At 42.6% G+C, this 16732-nt stretch overlaps 2 protein-coding genes across 2 annotated transcripts; both read left to right on the top strand.

The window, feature by feature from the left end:
- Positions 1–4646: 4646 nt before the first annotated feature.
- On the top strand, positions 4647–9948 carry LOC138605886 (uncharacterized). Its single transcript, XM_069678343.1, has 6 exons — positions 4647–5035; positions 7164–7387; positions 7584–7686; positions 8141–8236; positions 9525–9889; positions 9942–9948. Exons 1-6 carry the CDS (start codon positions 4994–4996, stop codon positions 9946–9948), a joined length of 837 nt encoding a protein of 278 aa, XP_069534444.1. The 5' UTR covers positions 4647–4993.
- Positions 9949–9962: 14 nt separating this feature from the next.
- On the top strand, positions 9963–16096 carry LOC138606148 (uncharacterized). Its single transcript, XM_069678610.1, has 2 exons — positions 9963–10036; positions 10267–16096. Exons 1-2 carry the CDS (start codon positions 9984–9986, stop codon positions 11708–11710), a joined length of 1497 nt encoding a protein of 498 aa, XP_069534711.1. The 5' UTR covers positions 9963–9983; the 3' UTR covers positions 11711–16096.
- The last annotated feature ends 636 nt before the right edge of the window (positions 16097–16732 follow it).

Raw genomic sequence — 16732 nt, 5'->3', positions numbered from 1 at the left:
AACAAAAGGACAATTATATACATACACATCAAGGAAGACGCTAATAACACAACCAGCTGAAAAAAACAGTAATCAGTAATTAAAAAAATGACAAAAAGCATAAAGTAAGTCAGAAAGGTAATTCGACTATGAATATTATCAAAGTTGTAGTCTTTAGTGGTGTTTTACTGGACTGGATTATATTTAAAGGTGTCTCTTATATTAAGCCCCATATATGTATGTGACAAAATCCTTTCCCCAATAATGCCCCCAGTCCTCTGTTCAGTTTCCCCCACAAGGCAATCTCCTGAGCCCCTTCCTGTACACATCCTAAACTAATTGCTGTCTCATCCCTTCCCATAGCTCAGTCATAAGCCCCTTTTACATTGGCAGTTCAAGGTGGGATTATTACGCCTCTGTTACGCCTCGTCTTTAATGTAAAACGCACAGGCGGAATGGTGGGGCCAAGTCATTCCGCCTCTGAGCCACCATCGGCGAAACGGTGTCAGTGTACGGCAGGGCAGGGCGGAACAGAGCTGTGTGTGTGCACATTTGTTTACATGTTGCACGTCTTCTGCTTCCGCAACACAGTGTAAAAACACACTGGGGCGGCTTTATGCCAGTGTTGCTTGGTGCAATGTCAACTGTACTGTATCAGAACTACATCTCCCACTTCACTTAGTGGTGCACAGAGAATAACCTATGCTTTAATGCTACAAGGACTTACTTCATACTTGTCCCTATAAATGTAATAAATAAAATAAATGAAAAAAAGATCACTATTCAAGATGTCAATAGAATTTTGTATTAATGATTTGTGAGTGACAGAGGGGTAATTTCCAGTTCCTGAGTATAATTCCCATGCTTGTAAAATATAATTGATTTTCCATTTCTTATACTGTATATTTCACCTCCTACCTCTTGTAACTCCATTGTGAAGGTTCACTGCCCAACAGAGGGAACAACAAAACTCGAGGTAGCGCTGAGGAGGGGAATAGGAATTTGGACTCAACCACACCACACCTTGTTCTTCTCCTGTATGCTCACCGTCACCAACAGAAACAAACCCCTACAAATCAGTCTGGTCTTCTGATATTAAAACCATTAGGCTTAATTTCCTCCTCGTGAAAGAAAAATTAAGATTATTAGATTGCACCCTTGTCGCACCGACCAAATTATTAAACATGAAATTAACTGCCACAGTTTTATCCACATCTTCTTTCAGAGGCTGGTGGATGTTATTATGAATCCCTGTACACTCTCCACATACAGAAGCTTCTTGCGGCTTCTCAGCAACAGTAAGTGTGCTTTCCATTTATAGACAGACAGGTCTGTGTGTCGCAGCTCAGGCTCTACAGTATGTATGTAACTCTGACACATGCTCACTCGCTCCCTCTCTCTCTCTCTCCGCCTCCGTACTTCAGCACAGAAACGGCAGCGACAGGCATCCAGATGCACCCATCATCATCATCATTATCTGCAGCAGCAAGACACCAGACACACACACATGATCAGGTACATCCATCACCTTAAAATCACTGTTATTACCAGTACTCTGCAACGTGCCAGGTCTCCTCTGCACATTTCAGCTCTGAACATTTTAAAAAGATAATTCAGTGAATGAGGAGATAAACACACACACACACACACAGTAAGAGCAGGGTCAAATTCAGCCTACATACACGTGTATGTGTGTTACTGCAGAGCAGGGGAGAGGCTGCTCATGTGACTGTTCCTTTTTCTCCCCAGTGTTGATCCAAGACATCTCTGACTGTCCTCTCCTGCAGAGTCACCTCAGGAGGTTCTGCCGTGAGAGCCAGAGAGCCATCCAATCAGAGTGAGAGGTGTGTTACATTAAGGTGGAAAGGATGCCCCTTGTGATGTGATATTCAAAGACAGGTATGAACCTCTCTCTGGTGGGAGTCACTGAGTTCAAACACAGCAAGTTTATGCCTAAGAGTTCAAACTCTGAGGGAATAAGGGAACGACATATGCTTAAGTTACCTTTAGTGAAGCCCCGCCCCCTTCTTTACCATTGCTATGCTGGATGAAGAGAGAGAGAGAGAGAGAGCAGAGGCAGTTAGAAATGTATCCCAGGATGACTGCTGGTGAGATTATTAGATTGGTGGTATCAGAGTGATATTTAACCTAGTATACCTGTAATGGACAAAGTGATCTGCCAAGAAACACAAAACTGTTTCTCTTTCATTAAATTTGATGGTTAATTAAAATAATTTTAGTTTATCTGTGCATTAGAGATGAAGATCGAGATAATTTTAATGTGATCTTGGAAGGATCAACGAGACACGTTTTTCATGTTTTACCTTGAGCTGCTGCAGCATTTACATTAATCTGGTGAATCCAAGTGATATGAAAATGTTGCTATAATTTAAAATCCTTTTGCAGGACAAATAAAAAAAGCTTCATAAGGCTTTGTCGGCCCATTACCAGTAACACATCAATTAGATTGTCTCTACAATTACAGAAATCTTCATTGTCTTTGTCTGTTCAGCACAAGTGATGAAAACTGTGGCACTGTCTCATTAAGCGTTCTTCCCTTTTACCATACAAAAGAAGTGGATGTGGCCTCCAGATATGAAAAGTGAAGCCAATGCAAAAGTGCCTTTAACCTGCATTCTTGCTAAAGGCCAGCAACAGTGAATTGAATAACATAAAAGTCTATGACAAAGTGACCACACTTCTCATTTGATGTACTATAAACATTTGCTTCAACACAGTTTAATATTCATTTTGTAAATGATGGCCCCATTCAGAGGAAAACAGATGATAATGCAGGGTACGCTTTAGGGCGTGGCTACGTCCTGATTGACAGGTCACTACCACCATGAAAAATGCTTCGTTTAAGTTTTTTGGCTCTTCATTTTTTTTGGTCAGTACATTTTGTTTAGATCCTTATTTCCCTAGCCAAAATAAACATGCCATTTAATAAGTCAGTTACAATGGATTATAAATGCACCCTGCTAACAGAACCAGCGCTAGCTTATATCATAGCATCTGTAATCTCCTGCTCCACCCTCCTGTATAAAAATGGTCACTTCAGCCTCCAAAGCCCTCTGAACAGATTTCCCTGTGAGTTTGACTCACCGCATCACTACTTCATGACTCCTCACGTTGGCGCTTATGACGTGAATGAGGGTAACGTGAACAGAAATAACTGGCTGGAGAAGATAATCACATATCGTGATGTATCATTATATATTAGATGATATGTATTTCAATGGATAAATTCGCATAATCGCTATATCGTGATAACGTTCTCGTGGCCACGTATCGTATCGTGACTACCCTGTGATTCCCATCCCTAATGGTGACTCCCATAATGCTTAACTTCAGGCTTCAAAATGGTAGTCCAATAACCACTGAGTGGCGTCACTGCATCCACTTCCTTTAAACAGCCTTTGGTTCTTCCACACCTGCATTTGCTATTTTGACTGCCTGAGTGAGTTCATACAGCAGACGGCCTCCGTCTAGATTGATGAAGCTGGTAGCAAGAAATCACACAGGCCCCCAAGGCAACAGACTCTTATTTCACTGGCTGGATGATGTATAGAAACAAAGTGATAGACTGTATGTTCATAATATAAAGTACCTGGTCTGTGGTAACATGTAAACAATCACAAAGTAGCAAGTGTTATGAAAACTATTTCAAGGCATTAAATAAACAAAATTTAAGAATCTGTTTTTTGCTCATTATTTTTTCTACTATATGCTGCTTAAAAAGCTGTTGTATAGAAGCAATATCACACTTAGGGTCGTACTGTTGTACTGAATATCAGCTCAGTTGTTATGTTAAAAACACAGTTGTAATGATATTAAATACCCTGATGGTGTACTCATAGTGCAACGCTCAAAAAGTTGAAACCCTGGACACATCTCACCTTAAATGGTTGCCATCTTGGCTACGTAGTGGACGGGAAGGACACACTGTTGACTCGGATGGCAGCATTATTTCTAGCTCGTTTGAAAGAGAGGGCAAGTAAAACTTACAGTACGTTCATTTAAATTTACTTCAAGGGAATTGGAGTCAAGTGAGCAAGCAGTCCTGTAGAAGAAGTGGTAAAATTTTGTGATCCTCATTTTTTGGTGCAGAACAGGTGTGTGTGCAGAACAGGTGTGTGTGATTTGACACAGCACGTAAAAAAGAGACCAAATTCACCCACTACACTAACGAGTACACGGGGAAATGGGACACAGCACCAATCTAGACTAAACTCCCTGTGTGAAAGCACCCTTCTGTTGGATCAGGCTTTTATTTTTTTAATCAATTTGTGCACGTGGGTTCTTGGAGATTCTCCAAAATTTTGGTGCCAATCTGAAAAAATAAAACCTGTAGTCGACACACAGGAGGGACCACAACTCCCAGCATGCCTTAAACAGCATCTGCTGGAGGATCCTGGATTAACGGCGAGAAGATGGATGGTTATATGGTGTATTCCCCCTGTTACTGTGTGTAATACTGCAGTACAGGCCCCCTCCTGCACATGTCGATGCTTCATGAGGAGTTTCACTCAGAGAGGAAGATATCCAGAGGGAGACCGCTGCGTCTGATTGGCTGATGACCCCTGAAAGGCCACCAATCACACACCATCTTTACTGTGTGACTGCCTGTGTTTCCCTCTCCGTTTCTGAACACACTGTGTCAGCCTGCGCATATTTTTATGTTTGCAGAGCTGCATGCATGCAAGAGTGTGCGTGTGTATGTGTGTGTGTGCAGGATGCTAAAATGTGGAGCTGTGAAGAAGGGGGAGGGGCAAGGAAAGAGACCCTGAAGAAATAGATGAAAAAAGAAAGAAATAGGAAATAGAAGAGGAGAAGGGAGGAGGACGGATGCTGAGGAGAGAGCGATAGTGAAAGGAGCACTGAGGAGAGATAGACGGAGAGAGTGAGGAGGAGGAGGAGGAGGAGGAGGAGGGAAGAGACGATCTGCTGGAGGAAGCAGGAGCATCGGCAATTTTCTTAGGAGCCCAGGCAGTTATCCTCCGTTGCTGTGACGATGGGGTGCTGGCTCTCTGGACCGTGGATGGGTGACCAAACGGTGAGCGTCCAAAAAACCTGCCTCAATGTTTAAAATCATGTATGTTTTATGGGCATGTCTCACTGGAATAGGATGGAGCAGAGCTGTGCAGGTCGTGTTCAGGTTTGTGTGTGTGTGTGTGTGTGTGTGTGTGTGTGTGTGTGTGTAGATGCAGATGCAAAAAGGCATAATTTTATGATTTCTGCAGGAGCATAAGTGGGCATGCGTTTAAATATAATCATCCTCATTTGTGTGTTTGAATATTAATCAGATAATGTTTTTGTACATAAGTAGAATCTTTGGTTTGTGCAAGAATGAGGTTCATGTTCGTCATCTCCATCTGCTGTAGCCTCACAGTCGTTCTGCTGCCGTCCTCTGTCTCCACACACAGGTGCCATTTTGTGCTTCTCAGCTCATACTGTGAGTGTGCGTGTATGTGTGTATGCGTGTGTGTGTTTAGTCGAATGTAGCGGAGGGTGACTCATGGTTGTGATGTGCTGGAGTTAACAATACTGTTCATGCGTCTAATTCGGTGGCTGCTGAGCTGCATGTGTGTGTGTGAGTGTGTGTGTATGCGTGCGTGTGTGTGAAGTAGGCTGTGGTTTATGTTGGCTCGTAGGTGTTAACCCTTTAGTGCAATCATGAACACCGTGTCCACATTCGTCATGTTTGATGTAAACACCAAAATTAGACTGTTTGTCATACTGGGATCAATTCGCCATCTGTTTGCAAAGCCGTGTGTTGTGACCCAGTTGCAAAATGTCAAATATTTCAGAGTTTTTAGCCCGAAGTGTAAAAAATAAAGACTAGATGAAGTGCGGTTAAAATGGCAGCGTGACGACTCAAATTTTATTATTGTGTTTTTGACGCTGTTTTCCCACAATGCATGGCTGCATCTAAGCATTCCTCTAGTGAGTTTTTATACAGATTGAAGAAGCTGAGATATGTTGACTAGGAGTCCCTGATGTGGGTCAAATTCCCAAAACATTGGATCCTACATTTCCCACGATGCAACTACATAGCATCTGGTCATCAGAGCCTCCCTGCCTTGTACACAGCAACTTCTATAGAACTTCACATCTCCAGTTTGAACCCGTGGCTTTTTTGCTGTCTTCAAGCTAATGACATCACTATGACATCTTTAGGGTCATTTTTTCCAGGCTTGGAGAGCTCCTCCTTGGAGGCAGCGTTATACTTCTATAGGAACAGCAAGTCTGCTAACCATGAGAAGTAAACTACCAAACATATGCACGTTAAGATGGAGGGCTTTCATCTTGGAATCCATTTTCCTCTCTCTCATTACCTATTGACAGGCACATCGTGTATTTAATAATCGTATAAAAACACATCAGGGTCAGGGCACGCTGCATTATAGGCTGCTTACTACTGTGGATGTACTGTGGAGAATTTTGTATTTAAAGTTGTTTCTGGCTATTGAAATGGCTCCTGTTGAAATTTAAAGTGAAGAACGAATATAGTCAAAGGGTTATTAGGTCAAAGGGGCTTCAAACACCTCATGGACTTAGGCTAAAATTAGGCAGTAACAGTAAATGCATTGTAGTTATGTCAGTTCTCCTAAGTTAGCCTATCCCATTATTTTAAACATACATCAGACTTTGTCCGTAATAAAGCCACGATTTTACTGTATCCAGGGATTTAAAAGTTGATTTATTGAATGAAATGAAAAGCCTACTTATTATAGTATCACTAACAATAAGCCCATTTTAGGTGATGACTCTTTATATTCCTTGAGTGATTCCACATGTAGGGTTCTTCCCAGTTTTTTACTTCTTTTTGCCACATAGAATCGTCTTTTCTGGGCTGCTAATTACTCGTAGCGTGGCCGCAACATAAGCATATTCAAGCCTTGTTGAGTTAATATTGGATGTTAGATTTGGTCTAATTGTGTTAGAAGAATGGCTTAAGACTAAAGTGAAAGTCAGCGTTAATTTAACACGTTCGTTTGTCAAGTAAGCAGAACTTTCTTTAGCTGCGTTGAGGAAGGGCCCACAAAGGGGGGTAAATATTGCACATTGATCTGATGGACACAAACATGAATTCAACGAGATGATTCGTGTCACTAGATGTGGTATTCTGCATATGTTTGCTTATATCTCATCCCTTCTCTGCCTCTCTCTGCTTGTCACAGTTAAATGGGCGGAGCCTTGCAAACCTGAGCCAGCGTGATGCTCTGAGGATCCTGGCAGCCAGTCAGCGTCCAATCACACTGCAGATCAAGGGTCAGAGGGGGTGTGGCACAGAGGCAGACAGGGGAGCCTGGGAGACTCTCCCCCTAAACCTGCAGCACCTCAACCTGCCCCTCCCACCCATGGGGCCGGGGCTTAACGCCTCTAGCCCATCCTACCAGGACAGGTATACAAACACACACACATATGACAAACTAAGGCATATAAAAGATATGTTTGTCCTGGGATTTTTGCTGCTTGAAACAAATACTGCAGTGAATCTACGCCCTGAGTGCACATGTGATGTTTGCCTATGCAGACATAGTGTATAAACAGGACCATAATTAAAAATGCCTTAATCTCGTGTTCTTGTTTCCTGTCAGACATTTTTACAGCCACCTGGCTCTGCCACAAGATCACTGTGAAGGAGGACGGTACAGCTACCTGTCCAGCTCCCCACGTGACACTGTGGACATCATCCACCAGGTGATACACAAACAGAAAATTAATCATGAAGCACGCACACTCGGACACACCTACACTCATCCCAATACACTGAATGTAAACATAACTCTCTAACTTTATGAATCTGCTAAAGAAAGTAAGTTTCACTTTTGCTTAAATGATAGAATTGATTGTTGCTAAAGCCAGTATGTGTGCAGATTCCTGACTGCATGAAATGCAGCCCAGTACAGGTGCTACGGTGTTTGTTGTGAGGATTAACAGACTGGACACTAACATTATCCACGCTGCAATTCACAACCATGACCCACTACAATGTGCGGATGCAGAAAAATTTGCCTTAATACACAGATTTTGCCTTCTTCATGTACAGTCCTGCAGAGCTCTCAAGCAGATACATACAACCTAACAGTAATTAGTAGTGAGCAAACCATCCATTAACATACACTTCCTTTTTCTTACATCATGATTCCCTCAGGATCCAGAGCTGACTGGCCGTGGACCAAAGGGACAGAACTGCCTGATGGGATGTTGCAATACAAACTTAGAAGAACCGAATGGCTTCCACAGTCAGGTATCCAAAACTGTGCTGCTGTGTTACAGATTTCGCTTGATCCTCAAGATTCTTTATACCTGTATTTCTTATTGTCACAACGACTAAAAAACAGCGCTGAACAACACACAAGCATTGTCTGTGTATCTGAAGCCTTATACATATTTGGCCTCTGTGAGCTCCGTTGTTCAAAAACTACTAAAAACACATCAATGAGTCACACTGTCTCACTGATTGTTTCTTCACAATCACAGCACACACACTGCAGCTTGCTTTGACTCAGTCCCACACAAACACCATCAAACTTCCAGAAATACTGGAACAGCAAATTTGGATTTGCTGCTAAAAATAGTCCCCTACAGTTGCAACACTGCTTTTTTAAACTAAAGTGACCAGCTGAGTGATGACATCACTGACAACATTTTATCAGATGAAACTACAAGAATATTTTTAACTTTTATCCGTGAGCTGTTCTTTTTAAAGTTTATGCATACAGTAGGCACCAATGGGCTCGTGGCTAATACAAGAAATCAGACCTTATATAGAGCCGACTACTTTCTCTTGCCCACTGCATGGTATCACTCAATGGCTTCCTTGGCAGAGGTTATGGAAAGTACCTGGTAGCATGTACTTTTTCAGGGATTACCTCGTTCTAGGCTTCAAGCAAGCTGAGCTTGTACTCAAAGAGGGAGGGAACCTTGCAGACTATTGATTGGTGAGGATGGTAGGGCAGCACTTTCAATAAATCATGATGGATGAAAAATACTGCTGCACGAACCCCAAGTTAAAAATGACTGCATCGGTATATAAGTGAGGTACGGATGTTCCTCAGAATAGGATAATAATACACAAAAAACAATAAGCTTAGCATCCTGCCTAAACCGAGCAGTTCTATCTGCAGCTGAAAACAGATCAGAGAATAGTAATTGGTACCTAAAGCAAGTCAAGTTGGGCTGAGCCTCACCGTGCAGTTGAAATGATGATTGAAACCCATTGTTGGTTTTGGTCTTTTCATGGGGTTTGTTAATAGAAAAAGAAAAATAACTTTCACAAATGAGTTGTTGAATAAAACACACAAAAAGAGTATTTAAATCAGAAAATATCTTTGTAAAGAATAATTAAAAAAACAAGGAATCTGACCAAGATTTGAATACTTTCCTTCAACTTACTGCCACAGACACAGTTGGTCATTAGGAAGAATGGTGCTACACGTATACAAAATATAAAAATATGCAATCATGTCTATACAGTGCTCTGGTAAATGTATTTGTTTAAATGACCTTGAGACTGAGAATGCTTGTTGTTGCAGACGGACGATGAGGACTTCATGCTTGAGAAGCCGCTGGGCTTCCTGCCCCTCCATCATGAGCTGGACAGTGGTCTTGGTTGGACTGATGGCTCCCTCCACCAAGGGGACCTCTCAGGACTGGAGACCGAGGAGGGAGGCCTTGAGGAATGTCATTCTCATGGCGCTCTTGCCCCAGGGGGTTGTGGGGGCTTTGGAGGTGGATCTCCTTCCTCTGAGTCTTTTATCTCCTCGGAACTCAGTGACTCGGGCTTCTACAGCGTGAGCACTGGGGAGTTTAGGCACTTCCAAAGGCTGCTGGAGAAGCGAATGCGGCTGTACAACGCCAGGCTGCAACATCAGGGTGAACCCTGTGAGAGACGGGAGCGGCGGGACAGCTGCCCCAAGAGCCACCGCGAGCTGCTGGAGGCTATCCCTGAGGCGCTGACCATGCAGCCTCAGTGTCAGCGCCTGCAGCTCGGGATGGAGGAGGGTGCTGAACCCGTCATGGATCTCCCACCCCGTGGACTTTTCAGGTAGCAGCTGGTAGTGCAACTGCACCCTTTTAAATGATAGACTAGGTTTAATTAGGAAGTAACGAAACATTATCTGGGGCTGGTTTCAAAAAGATGAAGATAAAAGTCTACCTTAAGTTAACCCATTTGAAATTGAAATTTGTCTTTATGAAACCAGCCCCTTACTTCTGAACATCTGTGTCCTCAGTTATGTTTCGTGTCATTGATGACTTCACTGTTTGTATTTCCAGGGTTTCATCGGTCCAGTTCCATAAAGCAGATCGGCCCTGTCTTAACCGTCACAGCTCCAGCAGTGGAGCCCTGTTCAATCCCTCCCATGCTGCAGTCTCACGAATGACTGCCCCAGTCCTCTCCACCTGCAGCACACCTTCCAGCCACCGGAGACCAATGGTACCCATGCAGCAGCACCACCAGGGCTCTAGTTCAGTGGGGATGCTAAGGAGAAGCCGAACGCTTCACCATCGCCCTCCTCAGCAGGAATACCGTCGCCGGGCCAGCCACCCAGCTTCTCCCTCCTACTGTGCAGCAACAATGCACCATTGTGGAGGTGTTGCGCCATGTAACGTCCTGCCTCTGGGACTGCCAGAGGAAGGTGAGCTAATGGCAGACATGATGGCTGCCCACCCAGCTGGCTTAGCTGTCTCACCCCAACTACATCCCACTAATCTGGGGAATATCAGGGGTGCCAAATCCTACGAGAGATGCTATGACAACAATCCAAACAGCCAGATCGCTCACCACGACTACTGGCACCCACAAGAAAGACATCTGGTCCCTGAACCACTGCTGACAGAAAGGGACATAGAGATCGAGAGGGAAATGGAACAAAAAAGACAAATGCAGAAGGAAAAAGAGTTGGAGAGGGAGAGAGAGGCTCAGATTCAGGCAGAGATGGACAGAGAGATGCAGCAGGAGCTGGGAAGGAGCAGAGCCAGAGAGCAGCAGCACCTTCAGAATTTGGTCAATCCTGCTCAGGCTGGAGATGTCAATGACACCTGGCCCAAACCTGCTACTCGCCAGTCCCAGGGAAGCGGGGGAGGCAGAGGTCTCTACAGCACCCTGGAAGGCCACACGGGGGTTAGCTGTCCTGTTGGATGGGATGCAAAGAAGGGACACATTATTGTAAATTCAAGCCCTAACCCCAGTTTTGGTCTTCAGCCAAAACTTGATCTAAGCTCCAAACCCAACTCAACCTCAAGGATCTCCAGGAGCCAGCTCCTAAGAGACCGGGCTTCCCAGCTTGCGGATGAACGCAGTGGGATGAGCACAGATGAGGAGACCAACACTGACATGCTGATGGGTCGATACTGGAGTCGAACGGAGAGGAGAGAACACTTCCTGTTGGCACGTGAGCAGAGGCAGCAGCAGCAGCAGCTGCAAGCCAGAGGAGTGACTATACGAGATGCCATCAGCAGAGGAGGAGCCATAGCAGGAGGGGGAGGAGCATCTGTTGGAGATGGGGTTGTTTTGGACAACAGGGGAGGCGCAGCTTTTGCAGATGGGCGGTGCAACACTGTCCTGGAGCTGAGTCAGAGGAAGCTGAGTCGTCTGAGGAACAGGAAGCTGTTGGATGACTGGACAACAGTTGAGGAGCTCCTGACTCATGGGACCAGGCTGGACAACCATGAGGAAATGCTGTGTCCCAGCTCCCTGCTGACTGTCACCACCGTCTAACTGCATGGACACAACGTCTAACAGTAACTCTGTGCGTGAGTGTGTGTGATGTTAAGCTAACAATACCTTTTTTTTTGTAAATCTTCTTGTTCTGTATTTGCCAGTCAAATGTGAAGATAGATATGACTTTAATCTTTCTGTGTCAAGTGTAGAAATGGGTCGAGGACATGTTTAGCCTTGTTTAACACAAAGACTGAAAGCAGGAACTTGGATTCGGTAATTTCAATACAAATCACATCTTAAACGCAAAATAAACTTTCATACTACTAAGCCTCAAGGGTCAACATGACGTAACTTTCCTCATCAGGCTAACTCAAGTCCAAATGGTACTTTTTTCATTAGTAGCCTATAGCTGAAAGTTCTGCTAGGAAGTTTTATGCCATCCCAAAATGTATAACTACTCAGATCGTACACACCTACAGCACAGGGCGTACTTTTTGCCCCCACCCTGCTGTCTGTGTCCTCTCAAAGATTTTTTTTCTTTTTAGAACTTTAGAAATTTCAATTATCACCTAAAGAACAGGGTCCTCACTATTTCTGCACCTGAAGCACAAAGAATACTGTTATCATACTTCTAAAAGGCTGGGGAAGTCAGAGAACATGATGGTTTGTGAACATGTTTGACTGTTCCTTTAATGAATGTGCGTACGAGAGAGAGAACCTCACTGTTATCACTGTACATCACCTCAACTGATAGCTTTATGTGTGGGTGTGTCACCACTGTACAGCACTCCGGACAAAATGTGTGTGCCAGTGCATGACGCTCGATGACAAACAACCGAACAAGGTCAGATGAGCGCGTATGTTTGAATATTGTGTTTCATGCTACATCCTATGCTACAGTTATTTCACAAAGTCTTTAACAAAATTACAAACATTTGGGTTTGGATTCAAATCCTAAAAGAGACCATGAGATTTTGGGGAGCAATACCGTTCTGCGTGATGTACCAAACTGTGCACTAATGATAGATAACTACTTTTACATCAGGGCCACAGAACACATCGACTGTAGCAATGCAGACAATGATAACTTAGATTTGATACCAAGTCCTGAACAGTTTTTATAGTAACTCTGTTTACAATTTAAGTATCAATCGGTGGGAGAACTAGTTGTGAGAAATGTGCCACGGAGGTTTTGAGAGGATTTCAACCATAACATTAATCTGTGTTTTGGGAGGAAATTTTGCCACATTCACGTCATGTTAATCAGTGCTTGCGTGAAGCTCAGCAAGAAAACATGTCGAGACAACCTTTAAATTGTTATCAGGAATTTGCCATATGTCCCACTTGTTGAAAAGAACTACTGCTAAAATTTATTTAGATGAATAAAAAGGGAGCTTTACTCTCTACAAATTGGGTGTGACTTGTAACACACATCAGTTGGCAAAATGGCAATATAATGGAAATTTCAACTTAACACCTCTTTTTGCTCTTTTGAATATTTAGTGCTATTGAGTACCGTTACTTATTCACTTCTTAGGCAGCAAGAATATCAATTAAAAACAAATATGTTCTTGACCATCAGCTTTAAAAAGGTGATTGTCTAGTCTCGGCTACTTTACCATTTTTATGATATTTGTTATCTAAGCTTGCTATGTTTCAAACTATTCTATTTTCAGCTACATCCTACTCTTTAAAGCTATTTGATGAGATTAGAGTAGATAATAGCAGCAACTTGACTGGAGGGGCCAGCCCACAGCACCCTGCTACCAACCAGTCAGATTCCAGAACATCAACGTTGCTGAGAGGCAGCACAGCTGCAGCAGCTGGTTGTCTGGCAGCATCACAATGTGGTGCTTCTGTAATAACAGGACCGTTTTTTTTTTCATCCTTACGCTCTGCTGACATGGCGTGAATGCAGCATAATATTTCTGGCCCTTCATGGCTCATGGCTTCCTGTTCCTGAGTCTATCTTAAATGTTGTCAGGATGTTTACAGATCTACCTATCCAGGTAACAGCTTATGCATGTTTATTGAAATCTACAGCGATGCATTGACTGTGTGGAGATCATTTCAAACAAAAGAAGATACACCTCAACTCAACTAAGTGTTGTCCAGACTGCTGCATCTGTGTAGTTAGGACAGACAGAGCAGAGTCAGTGTTGTTGACATTCCACTAAAAGCAGGAACGGTGAGAGTAAATCTGAAATCTACTGATTCCAGGTCTGCAGTTTGGGAAAATGTGCAATAATACCTCAAGCTAGTTTTAATATGATAATGACAGCGTTCTGTGCACTGCCTGTCATGTCTCATTGAATGCAGTTACTCGTTTTAAATCACTGATGCACAAAAGTGACGAGTCGCTGAAAGTGCACGTCATCCTAGAATCTAAAATGGAAAAAAGCAAAGGTCATGTAGATATTTCCATCATTTATGTTGTTTTCCATGAGGGACCTAAGAGAACAACTTTTTGCACACCATTTTTATACAAAAAGTTTTCCCTACCTTTCTGTACCAGGGACCGAGGCCAGTTGAACGACTGTAGATAGAACGACAGTGTGTGTTGATGTTTTCTTTATAAACTATCATAGTGATTTATGGAGGAAAAATCTGTTTATTGTCATTGTGTTGGACATATTTCAATATTTTTCTTGTGATGGTTACCAAACTGATGTGAAAAGTTTTTATGATCTTTAGAATCTTTAAAATCTAGTTAATTTACTTAGGAGCTGGTGAAACTTTCATTTACCATTTTCAAAGAGTGAACACGAAATGTGAATATTATTGTCTCTTTAAATAGCTAAATTGAAATTTAGTGTTGTTTTGTGTCATTATGACATGTACATATTGATTTTGTCAGAAGGTGCAGATGAGGCTGGACTCGCAACAGTATCAGAACACGCTGATGCCATCAAACGCCTCCAGTGGTTTATCATGTGATTCTGTAGGTTTATAGCTGTGTTATGGAGGCTGTATATACAGCACAGAGATTAACATTTGTAGTATTAGTATGTTCACTCACATTATTGTTCAAATTCATGGAAAGTGGTTCAGTTTGTTCTGAATGTTAGATGTGGCATCCATGAATTATTGGTGGGATCACTGACACGCTGATGCTTTAGCAAATATTCTGAAAAATCTTCTTGTCCTGTGCCGACTCAAGAGTCAGATGTTTCATGCCGATATCTCTGTGTCCATTACAGAGGTGGTTATAGAACAGAACAGTGCCAGTATTACTGTGAGCTAGCACAGCAGGTGATGTTTCCTATGATCTAAGTTAAGCACGTTAGCATGCTAACATTTGCTTAATTGCACTGAAAACAATGGTTATCTGGTAATTGGTCATAAATTGAAGAATTTACCAAATTAAAACTTTGCCCTGATGATGGCGCAAGTTGAAAAGTCAGTGTATCTGGAAAATAATTGATTATTTTTCCTGAGGGCATCATGTCTGCACCACATGTCACTTAAATCCAAAAGTTGACCAAATATGTCAGTCAGGGCCAGGCAGCTAAAAATAAATGCCACGTCTTAACACTTCCGCATTTTCTGCTTTACATGTTGAAATCTGTGAGCTGCCTCGAGAAAAAGTCTAAAGTCCAAAATTAAGGAAGCTGATTGATGCACTTTCTCTTTGGCATAACACATATCCACTGGTTACACCAGAAACTGGTGTCAAACCTAAAGGCTAAAGAGCTGTCAGATGATAGGCGATGGGTTCCAGCATTGCAACAAGTAATGCTTCAAACATCTTGTTGGCTTGAACATGTTTAGTTTTGTGTTAATTTGTTAAACATTTGAATGTGGGAATCTTGGATTGGCTGCATTGCTCCACCAGGGACATGACCTTTGAGCTGCACCAAAATAGAATCAGTGAACAAATCAAAGATTAGAGAATAGTGGGGCCGCCGGGCCCGAGTACTTTGTTTGTTTGTACTGGACGCAGAGAGATAAAACTGGTATCTTTCTCGTCAACTGACTTGAGAAAACACATAACAAGATGATTTACAGAAATGTCTGTTTGTTGAAAATGCTTGGAATCAGAAGTGGAAGATGTGGAATCAAACCTCCACCCTGTTTGTTTCCACTTTTTTCCCTCTCTCGACTGTGACTCAACCAGCCTGAATAATGGATGACGAAGAAAGAATTTTTTCCTTCTCACCCGCCCCCCCCTTCACTCTCTTTGCTTACGTTACACAAGGACACAGAGAGCTGAAAATAGTGCTGCTGTCCACATGTGATGTGAAATTAAAAGCACACTGGAGCGGAGACACTTGCTGCTGGGGAACTCAACACTAGTTATAGTCCATCTGACAATCCCCCCATCCAGCCTGCAACACCACCTCCATCTGTCTGTGCAAGGGTACTTTTCACAACAGCAAGCTTTTTGGAATATGATGATGTATATGTGATTGTAATAAAGAGATTTTAATTAGCTATGACAAAGTGGTTGTGCGTTGTCATTGATACATTAACAGCATATTTGGCTGACATTTTGGATGTCTTCAGATATGAGCAGTATGCCACGGGCTGTTTTAGTAAATCATAACTGGTTTGAATAGGTTTGACCCACATACAGTAGATGCATTAACATACAATACATCATTTGCACACATCTATTCATGTTTGGCCATTCATTAATTAACCACTTTATAAAAAATATTGGACCTTTTTAATAAAGTATTGCCATGGTTTGTATTCATATATACAGAAGCCCTAAGCGGACATGCATCCATACATTTTATTTACTCCGTTTTCCCATAATTTCCGTGTGTTCTCGAGATCTCGACTTATTCATCTCATGATCTTGACACAACGACGCTGCACCGCCGTAACATCAGCTGATCAGAGCTGGTATCCCCAGAGATGCAAAAGCACAAAACAAACAGCTTAACTTAGCTCATTAGCGTTGGCAATGGCAGCATGGCATGTCGTGCTCTGTAATATCACAGTGACCAGCCTGTTGTTTTGTTTTCTAGATCGCTGGAAAATTATCCCGTTATCAAGAAAACAAACTTTGTTACCTTGAGGCAATGAGTTAAATGAATCCATTATAATGGGAAACGAGCTTTGTTATCCCGA

This window comes from Semicossyphus pulcher, unplaced genomic scaffold (assembly GCF_022749685.1).
Source record: "Semicossyphus pulcher isolate SPU_LCO1_2020_fin unplaced genomic scaffold, fSemPul1.0.p SCAF_3, whole genome shotgun sequence".
NCBI lineage: Eukaryota > Metazoa > Chordata > Actinopteri > Labriformes > Labridae > Semicossyphus > Semicossyphus pulcher.
The sequence above is the reverse complement of the archived record's forward strand: the minus strand, read 5'-3'. Positions and strand labels throughout refer to the sequence as shown.